The sequence below is a fragment of the Bos indicus genome, chromosome 5 (genome assembly GCF_029378745.1).
Source record: "Bos indicus isolate NIAB-ARS_2022 breed Sahiwal x Tharparkar chromosome 5, NIAB-ARS_B.indTharparkar_mat_pri_1.0, whole genome shotgun sequence".
In the NCBI taxonomy this organism is placed as follows: domain Eukaryota; kingdom Metazoa; phylum Chordata; class Mammalia; order Artiodactyla; family Bovidae; genus Bos; species Bos indicus.
The window spans coordinates 40623789-40641387 of NC_091764.1; the positions used below are offsets into that span (position 1 = coordinate 40623789).

The 17599-nt window shown below is 38.4% G+C and overlaps 1 protein-coding gene across 5 annotated transcripts in view; it reads right to left on the reverse strand.

Annotated features, from left to right (window-relative positions):
* LRRK2 (leucine rich repeat kinase 2) overlaps positions 1-17599 on the reverse strand; it is a 205011-nt gene that overhangs the window by 42386 nt on the left and 145026 nt on the right. For all 5 annotated transcript variants that reach the window (XM_019960788.2, XM_019960787.2, XM_070789266.1 and 2 more), the window contains one exon: positions 10789-10949. In XM_019960788.2, the coding sequence (XP_019816347.2) occupies positions 10789-10949 (161 nt within the window). The remainder of the gene's footprint in view (positions 1-10788; positions 10950-17599) is intronic.

A 17599-nucleotide genomic window follows, 5' to 3' on the forward strand; every position in this document is an offset into this window, starting at 1 on the left:
AGTTGGATATTGAACTACAGGCAGGTTTTGACCCAAACCAGGAAGTAAGACACTTAAAATGAAGGGTCATGAGTTGGAAGAGAGTTGAAACAAGCTGGCTCCTGGTAGCCCAGGCCACCGAGGGAGCACAATCAACAAGGATCAGAGAGATCCACTGCCAAGTAGGGGGCTGAGGCTTCGACATCAGGATCTCCTCTCCATGAACAAAGTGACATGGCTCAGGGGAGGAGGAACAAATTGCAGGCCCCAGATGAGTGGCCTGGCCCACCTTCATGAGATATGACAGTAATGACAGATCTTCTAAGAGAAGTGCACTGTCAGGTGCCTACATCTCTAGGTGGGTTTCTGAGGCCTCTGGAATCCCATCTTCAGTACTTGAGATTTATGATCCTATCATTTTGCTTTGTTTGACTGGATTTTTAAACAACTAAGATTGATCATGTAAACCTCTGTTAGTACATGTTACAGTTGTATGTGATCCAGGGTAGCGACTATAGGTATACCTTGGAGATACTGTGGATTTGGGGCCAGATCACCTCGATATAGCAGTAAAAAGTGAATCACAGAAATGTTTTGTTTTTTCTAGTGCATATTAAAGTTGCTTACACCGTTGTTGCTTAGTCGCTAAGTTGTGTTCGACTGTGACTCCATGGACTATAGCCCACCAGGCTCTTCTGTCCATAGGATTTCCCAGACAAGAATACTGGAGTGGGTTGCTATTTCCTTTTCCAGGGGATGTCCCTGACTAAGACATCAAACCCATGTCCGCAGCTGAATTCTTTACCACTGAGCCACCTGGGAAGCAAAAAAAGGCAAATAGCTGTCCTTCCCCACCAACCAAAGCCTCTCTACCTTTTCTACATTACATAGAATATTTTACCATACAAAGAGCTTGCTTTGACTACAAAAAGGCAGGTCTCAGTAAAGATTTGAAAATATTCAATCGTTGGATTCTTTCAAGTAAGAAGTTTTATAAAGGGTTAGCACTTGAAAGAAGCTAGACACAGCACACCAGCAGCTGTTTTCCACATTAAATAAAAAAGGAAAATATAAATAAGATATTATATCAGGAAAACTTCTAATATTATAGGATGAAATACTTTAAATTTCCCAAGAAAACAATTTTAATTTCTCCAAGGCAGACACTGGGTAACAGCATAAGTCACACCATACTGCAGTTTATTAATAGCAACAGCATTATGTCTAAAATTAACATACATACCTTAAAGATAGCTTATTGCTAAAAACTGCTAACCATCATCTGAACCTTTAGCAAGTCATAATATTTTTGCAATAGTAACATCAAAGGTCACTGATCACAGACCACCATAACAAGTATAATAATAATGAAAAACCTTGAAATACTGTAAGAATTACCCATATGTGACACAGAAACCCAAAGTTAGCAAATGCTATTGAAAACTGGCTCTGAGAGCCTGGCTTGATGCACGGTTGCCACAAAAATGCAATTTGTTAAAAAAAAAAAAAAAAAACTGCAAAGCACAATGAAATAGGTATACCTGCTGCTGCTGCTAAGTCGCTTCAGTTGTGTCCGACTCTGTGTGACCCCAGAGATGGAAGCCCATCAGGCTCCACCGTCCCTGGGATTCTCCAGGCAAGAACACTGGAGTGGGTTGCCATTTCCTTCTCCAATGCATGAAAGTGAAAGATGAAAGTGAAGTCGCTCAGTCATGTCCGACTCTTAGCGACCCCATGGACTGCAGCCTACCAGGCTTCTCCATCCATGGGATTTTCCAGGCAAGAGTACTGGAGTGGGGTGCCATTGCCTTCTCTGAAGGCATGCCTATATAGATTTAAAGCCCAAATAGCTCTAGATTCAATTGTCATTTAGATTGAGCTTTATCTTGGCCACTTACTGCATGACTTTGTGCAAGTTATACAATCTCACTGAGCCTCAGCTTTCTCATTTTACAGATGAGAAGATAAAAGCTAACTTTCAGCCCTGGCATGAGGATAGGATCACCATGTGTCTAATGTACCTGGACTTGAGCCTGGGATATAGCAGGTGCTGGAGAGATGACAATTATCTTATTATTATTTAACAATCCAGAGACACTTGCAGCCAGAAAATATACCTTGAAATATTTATGAGAATGCACACTCTACTTCCAACAGATAGCTATGTAAAATGAAAGAGAGGATATGTATATAAAAAATAATAAAACCAGCCATTGGAAGCTGGGACCATTTGCTTACCTAAGAACATAAATTGAGGAAAGGAGAGAGGGTAGGGAACAATTTTGACTACTCAGATAAAGTATTTTTTTCTGTCTTAGGAATATGTTTTAATTGAGCTGCAATCACCAAGATGATGTAAAGCCACTTGCAATTTTATTTACAAACAACCATGTAAGATTTCTCTAAGGATAGAGTTGGCCCCACTAAACAGATGTAAACCCTTCAATTTTCTATTCCCACTCAAACTAAAATCTGAAAGACAGGATGTCTATACAGATCACTTGTCCTGTGACAGTTTCATAATAATGAATCTGAGACAAGAAGAGGAATGAGATCTGAGAAAGGGAGAGAGGATTTCATGCAGAAAGAACATGTCTAAAATCATGAAAACATAAGAACACAGGAAACAGGATTTTTACTGGTATAAAGTCAGTTAACAATTAAAGTAACAAGAGTATTACAGTAGGTTTGGTAAAAAATGGCTAGAGATGACCCTTAAAAGCAACATTAACTGATGATCTTATGACCAAGTGTTTTAAAATTTTTCTTACAAACTTCCCAAATATCAAATTTTAATCAAAGTTCTTTTGACTATCAACTAATTTTGAGATGCTTTAGAGGGCCCTTGAGGCATATCAGAGAAATATTAACTATATTATTCAGTATGATAAATTACATAGAGAGCATTATCACATGAGCAATAAATCTACCTTAAAATATACTGTATGAATGCTGTTTATACAGACATTCTAACATTATATGATGTTTCAAAATTTGGATATGTCCTCAGTTCAGTACAGTTCAGCTGCTCAGTACTGTCCAATTCTTTGTGACCCCATGGACTGCATACGCCAGGCTTCCCTGTCCATCACCAACTCCCAGAGCTTGCTCAAACTCATGTCCATTGAGTCAGTGATGCCATCCAACCATCTCATCCTCTGTCATCCCCTTTTCCTCCTGTCTTCAATCTTTCCCAGCATCAGGGTCTTTTCCAGTGAGCCAGTTCTTCACATCAGGTAGCCAAAGTGTTGAAGCTTCAGCTTTAGCATCAGTCCTTTCAAAGAATATTCAGGACTAATTTCCTTTAGGATTGACTGGTTTGATCTCCTTGCTGTCCAAAGGACTCTCAAGAGTCTTCTCCAGAACCACAGTTCAAAAGCATCAATTCTTCAGTGCTCAGCTTTCTTCATGGTCTAACTCTCACCCATACATGACTACTAGAAAAACCATAGCTTTGACTAGGTGGACCTTTGTTGGCAAAGTAAAGTCTCTGCTTTTTAATATGCTGTCTAGGTTGCTCATAGCTTTTCTTCCAAGGAGCAAGTGTCTTTTAATTTCATGGCTACAGTCACCATCTGCAGTGATTTTGGAGCCTAAGAAAAGAAAGTCTGTCATTGTTTCCATTGTTTCCCCATCTGTTTGCCATGATATGATAGGACCAGTTGCCATGATCTTAGTTTTTTGAATGTTCAGTTTCAAGCCAGCTTTTTCATTCTCCTCTTTCATCAAGAGGCTCTTTAGTTCCTTCCTCTTTCTGCCATAAGGGTGGTGTCATCTGCACAACTGAGGTTATTGATATTTCTCCCAGAAATCTTGATTGAAGTTTGTGCTTCATCCAGCCCAGCATTTCACATGATGCACTCTGCATATAAGCTAAATAAGCAGGGTGACAATATACAGCCTTGACATACTCCTTTCCCAATTTGGAACCAGTCCATTGTTCCATGTCCACTTATAGCTGTTGCTTCTTGACCTGCATACAGATTTTTCAGGAGGTGGGTAAGGTGGTCTGGTATTCTCATTTCTTTAAGAATTTTGGGCAGTTTGTTGTGATCCACCCAGTCAAAGGTTTTGGCATAGTCAATAAAGCAGAAGTAGATGTTTTTCTGGAATTCTTTTGCTTTTTCTAGGATCCAACGGATGTTGCCAATTTGATCTCTGGTTCCTCTGCCTTTTCTAAATCCAGCTTGAACATATGGAAGTTCTCGGTTCATGTACTGTTGAAGCCTCACTTGGAGAATTTTGAGCATTACTTTGCTAGTCTGTGAGATGAGTGGATCTGTGCAGTAGTTTGAACATTCTTTGGCATTGCCCTTCTTCAGGATTGGAATGAAAACTGACCTTTTCCAGTCCTGTGGCTATATCCAAGTATAATGCTATAGTTCTATTTGTTATGTTAAAATGTTATATGTCATAACAGTAACCAAACTTCTTTATTAATTATACTGTAATAAAATATTTAAATATGATTTTAAGTCTTTTGTCACTTACAGACAGTTATTATACTCTGATGCTCTTACAAAAGTGCTTCATCTTCAAAAGGATTCATAGGAAGGCTACAGAGGCAGTAACAACAGTTCCATACCAAGATGATGGCTATGCAAAGACTCCAGCCCATATCCACACCAAACAAGAAGCCATCCTGTCCCTGAGGCCCCTAGATCAGGCATCCAGAGATCTTTACTCCCTAATAGACAGGGTTGACACCCCTACTCAGCCCTGAAGCATCTACAGAAGATAAACATCACCCATCCACTTCCCAGTATATAACAGGAGTAAAATCTCTGAGGGAGTGATTGAGACAGGGAGATGGCAAGGTACAATCGTTAAAAGAATAACATAGCCCAAGAACATGACATAAACTATTAGAACCAACTAGGTCCAAGATGGCCGATGAGTTGACTTTCACTAGACCTTGAGCCTCAGTATACACTCACTGTAACACATCAGCAAGCTAAATGACACACTCACAGGCAATATGATAGTTCCAAGGCAGACCAAAAAGGTAAAAAACTGGGCAGTAGCCCAATGACTAGAAACCTCCTCCTATTTCCCAAAATAGCTGGAATACTCCTCCCACTCATCAGCCAATGAAATTATTCACCCCTATAAAAACTTACCACCTTCATGGATCATAGCCTTGCTGTGGCAAAATGGCTTGAGTAACTCAATGAAGCTATGAGCCATGACCTGCAGGGCCACCCAACATGTACAGGTCATAGTGAAAAGCTCTGACAAAATGTGGCTCACTAGAGAAAGGAATGGCAAATCACTCCAGTATTCTTGCCTCAAGAACCCCATGAACAATATGAAAAGGCAAAAAGAAATGACACCAGAAGATGAGCCCTCCAGGTTGGTAGGTGTCCACTATGCTACTGGGGAGTGTGAAGAGGCTGGGCTAAAGCAGACATGACTCTCAGTTGTAGATGTGTCTGGTGATGTAAGTAAAGTCCGATGCTGTAAAGAACAATATTGTATACGAACCTGGAATGTTACGTCCATAAATCAAGGTAAATTGGACATGATTAAGCAGGAGATGGACAGAGTGAACATCAACATCTTAGAAATTATTGAACTAACATGGACAGAAATGGGAGAATTTAAATCAGATATCCATGATATCTACTACTGCGAGTAAGAACCTCTTACAAGAAATGGAGTACCCATCATGGTCAACAAAAGAGTCCAAAAAGTGGTACCTGGGTGCAGTCTCAAAAATGACAGAATGATCTCTGTTCATTTCCAAGGCAAACCATTCAACATCACAGTAACCCAAGTCTATGCCCAAACCACTAATGCCAAAGAAGTTAAAGCTAAACAGTTCTATGAAGACCTATGAGACCAACTAGAACTAACATCATCAAAGATGTCCTTTTTTCTCATATGGAATTGGAATGCAAAAGTAGGAAGCTAAGATTTACCTGGAGTAACAGGCAAGTTTGTCTTTGGAGTACAAAATGAAGCAGAGCAAAGGTTAAGAGAGTTTTGTCAAGAGAATACACCGGCCACGGTAAACACCCTCTTTCAACAACACAAGAGACGACACAAGAGATGACTCTACACATGCACATCACCATAGGGTCAGTATCGAAATCAGATTGATTTTATTCTTTGAAGCCAAGTTGGAGAAGCTCTACATAGTCAGCAAAAACAAGATCTAAAGCTGACTGTGGCTCAGATCATCAGCTCCTTACAGCAAACTTCAGGCTTAAATTGAAGAAAGTAGGGAAAACCACTAGGCCTTTCAGGTATGAAATCCCTTATGATTATACAGTGGAGGTGACAAATAGATTCAAGGGATTAGATCTGGTAGACAGAGTATCTGAAGAACTATGGACAGGGATTCATAACATTGTACAGGAAGCAGTGACCAAAACCATCCTAAAGGAAAAGAAATGCAAGCAGGCAAAGCAGTTGTCTGAGAAGGCTTTACAAACACCTTAAAAAAAAAAAAAAAAAGAGGAGTGAAAGGAAAGGAGAAATGGAAAGATATACCCATCTGAATGCAGAGTTTAAGAGAATAGCAGGGAGAGATAAGAAAGCCTTCTTAAATGAACAATGCAAAAGAAAAATAGAAGAAAACAATAGAATGGGAAATACTAGAAATTTCTTCAAGAAAATTGGAGATACCATGCAAAGATGAACACGATAAAGGACAAAAACAGTAAGGACCTAACAGAAGCAGAATAGATTAAGAAGAGGTGGTAAGAAAACATAGAAGAACTATACAAAGAGGTCTTAATAACCAGTGATAACTGGATGCAGATAACCAGGATGGTGTGGTCAGTCACCTAGAGCCAGATATCCTAGAGTGTAAATTCGGGTGGGCCTTAAACAGCTTTACTACAAAGCCAGTGGAGGTGATGGAATTCCATGTGAGCTATTTAAAATCCTAAAAAGATGATGCTGTTAAATACATGCACTCAATACATCAGCAAATTTGGAAAACTCAGCAGTAGCCATAGGACTGGAAAAGGTCAGTTTTCATTCTTATCCCAAAGCAGGGCAATGCCAAAGATGTTCAAACTACAGGGTTTGCTTGTACAGTAAGGTTTTCTTGTACTGCAAGGTTTGTTCAAAATCCATCTCGCTAGGCTTCAGCTAGACATGAACCAAGAACTTCCAGATGTACAAACTAGATTTAGAAAAAGCACAGGAACCAGAGATCAAATTGCCAACATTTGCTGGATCATAAGAGAAAGCAAGGGAATTCAAGAAAAACTTCTGCTTCATTGACTACACTAAAGTTTTTGACTATGCGGATACAACAAACTGTAGAAAAAGTCTTAAAAAGATGGGAATACTAGATCACCTCACCTGTTTCCTGAGAAACCTGTATGCAGGTCAAGAAGCAACAGTTAGAACCAGACATGGAACAATGGACTGGTTCAAAACTCATAAAGAAGTCAAGGCTGTATATTGTCACTATGCTTATTTAACTTCTATGCAGAGTAACATGCGAAATACCTGGCTGGATGAATCACAAGCTGGAATCAAGATTGCTGGGAGAAATATCAATAACCTCAGATATTCAGATGACACCACTCTAATGTCAGAAAGCAAAGAGGAACTCAAGAGCCTCCTGATGAGCATGAAAGAGGAGCGTAAGAAAGTTGGCTTGAAACTCAACATTCAAAAACTAAGATCATGGCATCTAGTGCCATCACTTCATGGCAAATAGATGGTAAAACAATGGAACAGTGACAGATTTTATTTTCTTGGCCTCCAAAATCACTGCACACCTTGACTGCAGCCATGAAATTAAAAGACACTTGCTCCTTGGAAGGAAAGCTGACAAACCTAGACAGCAATTTTAAAAGCAGAAATATCAGTTTTCTGACAAAGGTCTATATATTCAAAGCTATGATTTTTCCAACAGTCATGTACAGATGTGAGAATTGGACCATAACCAAGGCTGTTGTTGTTTAGTTGCTAATCGTGTCCAACTCTTTGCAACCACATGGACTACAGCCTGTCAGGCTTCTCCATCCATGAGGTTTTCCAGGCAAGAAACTGGAGTGGGTTGCCATTTTCTTCTCCAGGGGTTCTTAATGACCCAAGAACGGAACCCATGTCTCCTTCATTGGCAGGTGATTTCTTTTACCAATGAGTCATCAGGGAATGAAGGCTGAGCCCCAAAGAATTGATGCTTTCAAATTGTGGTGCTAGAGAAGACTGTTGAAACTCTCTTGGACAGCTAGATATTTTTTCCAGGTGGTGAGCGTGGTAAAGAACCTCTTGCCAGAGGAGGAGACACAAGAGATGCAGGTTTAATCCCTGGGTCCAGAAGATGCCCTGGAGAAGGGCCTGGCAACTCACTCCAGTATGCTTGCCTAGAGAATCCCATGGACAGAGAAGCCTGGTGTTCTTCAGTCCATAGGGTCGCAAAGAGTTGGCCAGCAAGGAAATGAAACCAGTCAATCCTAAAGAAAATCAACCCTGAATATTCACTGGAAAGACTGATACTGAAGCTGAAGCTCCAATACTTTGGGCACCTGATGCGAAGAGCTGACTCACTAGAAAAGACCCTGATGTTGGTACAGATTGAGGGTAGGAGGAAAAGCAGGCAAGAGAGGATGATATGGTTGGATAGCATCATTCACTCAATGAATATGAGTTTGAGCAAAGTCTGGAACATAGTGAAGGATAGGGAAGCCTGGCATGCCAAGGTCCATGGGGTCGGAAAGAGTAGGACATGACAGCGACTGAATAGCAACAACAACATAAAAACTGACAATCCCACACCCTGGTGCCTCTCTTGCCTTCCAAGATGATCCACACTCTGTCTGTGGAGTGTGTTTCTCTCTGAATAAACCTTCTTTCACTTTAAAGAATAAAAAAATGCTACATTAAAATATAAGGTAAGAAAATGATGCTTGTGATTTCTGGAGACCATAATATGCCAGTATATGCATAATATGATAAAAACGCAGAATGGATATGTCTCATTTTACATAATAACCTTGACTCATATTGTTTTACAGGGTCAAAAAGAGACACTACAAAATTTTTAAGTATTTAAGTGTTAACAATCAATAAACTATGAAGAAAGAAAAATGAAGTTCAGTAGTTAAAGGTTTAAACTCACATACCAATCAGAACCCTCCTACAGTGTTGGTGGAAATGTAAATGGTACAACCACTAGGTAGAAGAGTGTGGAGATTCATTAAAAATACTAAAAACAGAGCTACCATATGATTTACCAATTCCATTCCTATGCTTATATCTGGAGAAAATCATAATTTGAAGAGATACATGTACCCCAACATTCAGTGCAACACTATTTACAATAGCCAAGACATGGTATCAACCTAAATGTCCACTGATGGACAAATGGATAAAGAAGATGCAGTACTTATATACCATGAAATATTACTCAGCAATAAAAAACAGAATGAAATATAGCCATTTGCAGCAACACCAGATGGACCTAGAGATTACCACACTAAGTCAAAGACAAATGTCATATCACTTATATGTGGAATCTAACTAAAAAAAAAAACACAAATGAACTTATTTATTAAAAATAAGACAATAGAACTTATTTACAGATATCAAAAACAAACTCATGATTACCAAAGGGAAAACGTGGCAGGGAGGGTTAAAGCAGGAGCTTGGAATGAACATACACACACTACTATATGTAAAATAGATAACCAACAGGAACCTACAGTTTAGCACAGGGAACTCTACTCCAGTAAAATTAAAATTTTTTAAAACTTAAAAACATTTTAATTAAAATTTATATATGCTATGCTATGCTATGCTATGCTATGCTAAGTCACTTCAGTCGTGTCCGACTCTGTGCAACGCCATAGACGGCAGCCACCAGGCTCCCCCGTCCCTGGGGGGGATTCTCCAGGCAAGAACACTGGAGTGGGTTGCCATTTCCTTCTCCAACGCATGAAAGTGAAAAGTGAAAGCGAAGTCACTCAGTCATGTCTGACTCTTCGCGACCCCATGGACTGCAGCCTACCAGGCTCTTCCATCCATGGGATTTTCCAGGCAAAAGTACTGGAGTGGGGTGCCATCGCCTTCTCCGAATTTATATATATATATGTTAAAAAAAGAGCAAGAAAGTATGCTTGTATCAAGAAGAGTGCAACAAAGAACTCCAGCAGCACCAAAGTCCTTATCTGAAACTCTTGGAGCTACAATTATTTAGAGATTTTATACTTTTTAATATTTAAGAAAGTAATAATGCATATAACAAATTATACCAACATTCAGTGGGATCACAGCCAACACCCTATACTCAAACATGTTTCTATTTCTGCCATGAAACATACCCATTCACAGTGAGTATGAGAAATAAAGATCGTAATGAGAGTCAATTCCATTAGGCCAAATTTCACCATGAAATCAGTTATTTAAAAAAATCTTTGGATTTTCAAAGTTATTTGGATTTCCTAGTTACAAAAAAAAAAAAAAAAAGGTTTGTGATCCTAATCTAGTTTGCCTCATTTTATGTAAGTGTTAACAGTAGCTAGATTAAAACTTTGTGCTTCCCTTACCACCTCTGTAGTAATTCAATGTTTTTAAGAAATCCAACTTTTAGAAACATAACTTGACATCACACATACTCTATGTTTTATAATTTGACTTTTTCCCTAGAAAATTACATCAGTTGATTTTTTGCCCTACTGGATACAATAATCAAAATCACAAATATACTGGTCACGATTATAAATGAACATCTGTTCACAGCGTGATAGGCTACAGTGTTCTCTTGAGTCTCCTGAACTCACAACTGAGGGCAGTGGTTATCCATCCTGAAGAGGGAATTATCACACAATGCTTGTCACTTACCTGGAGTGCCCTCTGATGTTTTTATCCCCATTCTACAGCAGTACTGAGCAATCCCATAGTCCGCAATCTTGGCGATGATGGCAGCATTGGGATACAAGGTGAAAAGCAACACATTGTGGGGCTTCAAGTCACGGTATATAATCATGGCCGAATGGAGGTATCTGCCATAAAATGCACAGGAGATTTTATTAAAATGTGATTATATCATAATATATTTTGGCATTATTTTTTAAAATATACACATTCACTAGGAAAAGCATCAAAATTCTGTGCTGTTTTACCTTCAAAGTTAAAAGATACTATAGAAGGAAATCAAAATATGTAAGCCCTGTTTTACAAAATTTATGCATTTAAAACAAACTAAAAGACATGTTAAATTCTGATAAGTGATTTAAACTTTAAGGCACAACCACTTTAAGCAGAACATGTATTTTTTTGAGACTTCTTTTCTGTATACTTTAATAATCTCTACAAGGAATTCTCAATTCCCTCAATATCAGGTAAATATTTTAATTGGTTTAAAATGAAAATACATTAAATAAGAATTGATAGTATTTTGTTATAACTCTCATTTATTTAACAATTTTAGAAGTTCTTCATAGCCTTTAAAATTCTATCTCTCCTTCGATATTTTTTTTTTTTCTGAATAAAATATTTCCTAATTTTTTGGAAAATGTTTTCTACTTTTTCAATAGTTAACAAATTAAAATAAAAGACTTTTTTGGCTATTTGTACTGTATCATTTGAAGATGCAATCTACTTTAAACCCAGATCTACTATGAATTACCAAAGAACAACTTGAATTGAGAGCTGGAATGAGTAAACCACTGTCTTAGGAAAGGTGATGTGGGGACTTTTAAAGTCTTTCCTTTTAGAAATTGATCCATTCAACCATTGGCAACCAGAGTTTGACATTCACTGTAGGTGAAGAATAAAAACTAGCTAATACAAAAAAAACAAAACTAAGTTTTCCTCTCAACCAGATCTTGTCCATTTTAGAAACATGGCCAAAGAGCTATCACTAGTCCTAAAACTCTATTACCTTTCCTTACCCATCTAAAAAATTCAGATTTTTCCCCTACCTTTTTACCCTACCTTTTTACCTATGACATCAAATTTGCCATAGTTCTGCACATGACCTCACAACTATATTATGTCCTACCTTGAAATTACAATTTTTCACAGAACTACAAGGCTGTATATTGTCACCTTGCTTATTTAACTTATATACAGAGTACATTATGTGAAATGCCAGGCTGGATGAAGCACAAGCTGGAATCAAGATTGCTGGGAGAAATATCAATAACCTCAGATACACAGATGACACCACCCTTATGGCAGAAAGCAAAGAAGACCTAAAGAGTCTCTTGATGAAAGTGAAAGAGCAGAGTGAAAAAGTTGGCTTAAAACTCAACATTCAGAAAACTAAGATCATGGCATCCAGTCCCATCATTTCATGGCAAATAGAAGGGGAAACAATGACAGACTATTTTCTTGGGCTCCAAAATAATTGCAGATGGTGACTGTAGCCATGAAATTAAAAGATGCTTGCTCCTTGGAAGAAAAGCTATGACTAACCTAGACAGCATATAAAAAGCAGAGACATTACTTTACCAACAAAGGTCCATCTAGTCAAAGCAATGGTTTTTCCAGTAGTCATGTATGGATGTGAGAGTTGGACTACAAAGAAAGCTAAGCACCAAAGAATTGATGCTTTTGAACTGTGGTGTTGGAGAAGACTCTTGAGAGTCCCTTGGACTGCAAGGAGATCCAACCAGTCCAGCCTAAAGGAAATCGGTCCTGAATTGGAAGGACTGATGCTGAAGCTGAAACTCCAATACTTTGGCCAACTGATGCGAAGACCAACGTATTGGAAAAGACCCTGATGCTGGGAAAGATTGAAGGCAGGAGGAGAAGGGGACGACAAAGGATGAGATAGTTGGATGGCATCATCGACTCAACGGACATGAGTTTGAGCAAGCTCTGGGAGTTGGTGATGGACAGGGAAGCCTGGCGTATGCAGTCCATGGGGTCACAAAGAGTAGGATATGACTGAGTGACTGAATTGAACTGAAATTACATTTTTTCACAGAACTTAAGAGAGGTAAATTTAAATCCTTTGTTTGTGTCTTTTGGTATAGGCTCACTTTATATTAATAAATATTTGCTCCATTACTGAGTACTAATCACTGCTAGAGGGATTAGGAGCAGAGAGGCAGAAATATCCTGAACTTCCCATTGATTGATGACCTAGAATGTATGTATCATTTAACTTCATCAATAGAAGATTCCTTCTCTTCCAGGATGTAGTTAGAACATTTGACATTAGGCCTATTCCTTTCAGTAGACATATTTTTGGCTGAAAGTAAGAGAGATATACTAATGAAGCTGACCTTAACAATAAGTAATAGGCTTAAAAGAAAAATTTACTGAGGGCTTACTGAAAGGCCATTAGCTACTCTTATCCTGTTGAAGAAAAAAGCTGGGAGATTAAGAAGAAAAAAGTTAAAGCCAAGTCATACATTATTGAATAGCATCCAAATCCTTCCTATTGCATGCCTCTTTCAGAATATTTAAAGACTACAGACTCTCTCAAAACACTTTCCAAAGGTTAAAAAAATTAAACTTAATTTTAAATAATGTCAGTGGGAAGGAAAGATTATCTGGATTAGTTAAAATGTTCAATTATAGAATTTAATCTTAAAAGCATAGTTTTAATAGCTTTAAATAGCAGAATAACTTTCAAAACATAATAAGTACAGATGTTGCCTTAGTAAGAATAATTCAGCCATAATTATGTATTATATGACAATGATCATTTTCAAATATTTTATTAAAACAAACTGGCTAAACTCAATTTAGTTATTTTTAAATTGTGATTGTTATTAATGTTGCAAAGAAACTTCTTTGTAACTTACAGTAAACCTTATCTCACCCTAAAGAGAATTACTCTAAGAACAGAATATCTTCATTCATTTAACAAATATATATTGGGCACCTATGAGAGACAGTCCCTGGGGATATAAAGCCATCCTCGTCTCCCTGATCTTTAGGGCCACAATCGAGAGGGAGAGATGGGTATTCTAACAAGACTGCAAAAATGTGAAACTTCCCTAGCATTTGGTACTACTTCCCTAATAGTTCCAAAGCAGACTCTCCCACTAGACTATAAGTTTTTAACCTTGATAAGAGCAATATAATCTCTATCTTTCTTTTCCCTCTTCAGCAGCCAGTGTAAAGTCCTGCGTGGAGCAGAGTCAAAAAACATGTGTTAGCCAGGGCAACTCTTCATGGTACAGTCAGTCATCACGGTGAAGACAGTATGTGAACAAATTCCAGAGGAATATGAGTTTTGTAGGCGGACGATTTTTTTGACAAGACAGGAATGACAAATGCAAGCACAGACATGGATGCCAATGAGAAGTCAAGCCCTTCAGCATGGTTGGAATGAGGGCAATGGAATGAAAGGAGTCTGGAAAGGCAGGCAAGAGGCACACATAAAGAGTTCTGAGGCTATGACAGGAATTTAGATGTATTCTCCAGATAACCTGAAATTCTAAGGAGTTTCAAGAATACTTAAATTTTTATTTTGGAATGATATATCAGAAATATTCTGATAATTACCTATAAATATCAGATCAAGACAGCAGTAGTGGCATAAAAATAAATTAATCAAGGACCTTCTGGACAAAGGAGTACTTACTTTTGGGGGAGAGGGAGTGGTCTGGATGTGACTATAAAAATCTTTGTTGCCAAATGGGATAAAAATAAAAAACAGATTTATGGTGAAACAAGAGAAAATAAATTCAAATTTTGAAAATATTGAAACACAAACTTATAGGAAATATAGGTTACTATACTTCAAAGGTTCAGTCCAATTCAGTTCAGTTGCTCAGTCATGTCCCACTCTTTGCGAGCCCATGGACTGCAGCATGCCAGGCCTCCCTGTGTATCACCAACTCCCAGAGCTTACTCAAACTCATGTGCATTGAGTCAGTGATGCTATCCAACCATCTATACTTTGTTGTTCCCTTCTCCTCCCACCTTCAATCTTTCCCAGCATCAGGGTCTTTTCCAATGAGTCAGCTCTTCGCATCAGGTGGCCAAAGAATTGGAGTTTCAGCTTCAACATCAGTCCTTCCAATGAATATTCAGGACCAATTTCTTTTAGGATGGACTGGTTGGATCTCCTTGCAGTCCAAGGGACTTCCATGAGTCTTCTCTAACACCACAGTTCCAAAGCATCAATTCTTCAGTGCTCAGCTTTCTTTATAGTCCAGCTCTCACATTCATACATGACTACTGGAAAAACCATAGCCTTAACAAGACAGACTTTTGTTGGAAAAGTAATGTCTCTGCTTTTTAATATGCTGTCTAGGTTTGTCATAAGGCAAAAAGATAGGACACTGAAAGATGAACTCCCAGGTCAGTAGATGCCTAATATGCTACTGGAGATCAGTGGAGAAACAACACTAGAAAGAGTGAAGAGATGGAGCCAAAGCAAGAACAACACCCAATTGTGGATGTAACTGGTGATGGAAATAAAGTCTGATGCTGTAAGAGCAATATTGCATAGGAACCTGGAATGTTAGGTCCATGAATCAAGGCAAATTGGAAGTGGTCAAACAGAAGATGGCATGAGTGACCATCAACATTTTAGGAATCAGCAAACTGAAATGGAATGGAACGGGTGAATTTAACTCAGATGACCATTATATCTGCTACTGTGGGCAAGAATCCTTTAGAAGAAATGGAGTGGCTATCATAGTCAACAAAAGAGTCCAAAATGCAGTACTTGGATGCAGTCTCAAAAATGACAGAATGATCTCTGTTTGTTTCCAAGGCAAACCATTCAATATCACGGTAATCCAAGTCTATGCCCTGACCAGTAAGGCTGAAGAAGCTGAAGTTGAACGGTTCTATGAAGACCCACAAGATCTTCTAGAACTAACACCCAAAAAAGATGTCCTTTTCATTATAGGGGACTGGAATGCAAAAGTAAGAAGGCAAGAGATACCCGGAACAATAGGCAAATTTGGCCTTGGAGTACAAAATGAAGCAGGGCAAAGGCTAACACAATTTTGCCAAGAGAAAGCACTGGTCATAGCAAACACCATCTTCCAACAACACAAGAGAGGACTCTACACATCGACATCACCAGATGGTCAACACTGAAATCAGACTGATTATATTCTTTGCAAGCAAAGATGGAGAAGCTCTATACAGTCCGCAAAAACAAGACCAGGAGCTGACTGTGGCTCAGATCATGAACTCCTTATTGCCAAATTCAGACTTAAATTGAAGAAAGTGGGGAAAACCACTAGACCATTCAGGTATGACCTAAATCAAATCCCTTATGATTATACAGTAGAAGTGAGAAATAGATTTACAGGACTAGATCGCACAGAGTGCCTGATGAACTATGGATGGAGGTTCGTGACATTGAACAAGAGGCAGTGATCAAGACCATTCCCAAGAAAAAGAAATGCAAAAAAGCAAAATGGCTGTCTGGGGAGGCCTTACAAATAGCTGTGAAAAGAAGAGAAGCAAAAGGCAAAGGAGAAAAGGAAAGATATATCCATTTGAATGCAGAGTTCCAAAGAATAGAAAGGAGAGATAAGAAAGCCTTCCTCAGTGATCAGTGCAAAGAAATAGAGGAAAACAATAGAATGGGAAAGACTAGAGATCTCTTCAAGAAAACTAGAGATACCAAAGGAACATTTCATGCAAAGACAGGCTCAATAAAGAAAAGAAATTGTATGGACCTAACAGAAGCAGAAGATATTAAGAACAGGTGGCAAGAATACACAGAAAACTGTGTATTGTTGACTCAGAAAGATCTTCTTGACTCAGATAATCATGATGGCATGATCACTCACCTATAACCAGACGTCCTGGAATGTGAAGTCAAGTGGGCCTTAGGAAGCATCACTATGAACAAAGCTAGTGAAGGTGATGGAATTCCAGTTGAGCTATTTCAAATCCTAAAAGATGATGCTGTGAAAGTGCTGCACTCAATATCTTCAAAGGTAGTTGAGGATTATAATAAAAAGCTCAAAGCAGCAGACAATTTAGAGATACAAGTTAATAGCTGAATACAGAATATGTAAAAGATATGCACAGGATAGAATATGTAATATGAAGAAAGTTCTTAGATGTCACTCTAAACAGCTCCATCATTTAAGGGGCTGCAAAATCATGTGACTTTATTGCCTATTTCTATCTCTGTAGTTATGACTCTATGCTAAAAGACATTTGGGAAGACAAACCCTAATGCTGAGTTTTTTAAATACACTTAGTGCTGGTAGAAGATTGTTAGCTATTAAAATCTATTAGCCTTTTATGGCACAGAACCCAGAAGGTACATTGGCATTATGCTGAAAATAAATCAGACAAATTAGAGGAAAATATGCTGAGATCATTTACTTTATCAGAAACTGCTGGACTTGTTATTTTAAGTAAGGTCTCTAAGAACCAAAGATCAAACTGCCAACATCTGCTGGCTCATCAAAAAAACAAGAGAGTTTCAGAAAATCATCTATTTTTGCTGCATTGACTACGCCAAAGCCTTTGACTGTGAGGATCACAACAAACTGGAAAAGTCTTCAAGAGATGGGAATACCAGACCACCTGACCTGCCTCCTGAGAAATCTGTATGCAGGTCAATAAGCAACATTTAGAACTGGACATGGAACAATAGACTGGTTCCAAATCAGAAAAGAAGTACATCAAGCCTGTATATTGTTACCATGCTTATTTAACTTCTATGCAGAGTACATCATGAGAAATGAATCATGCTGGATGAAGCACA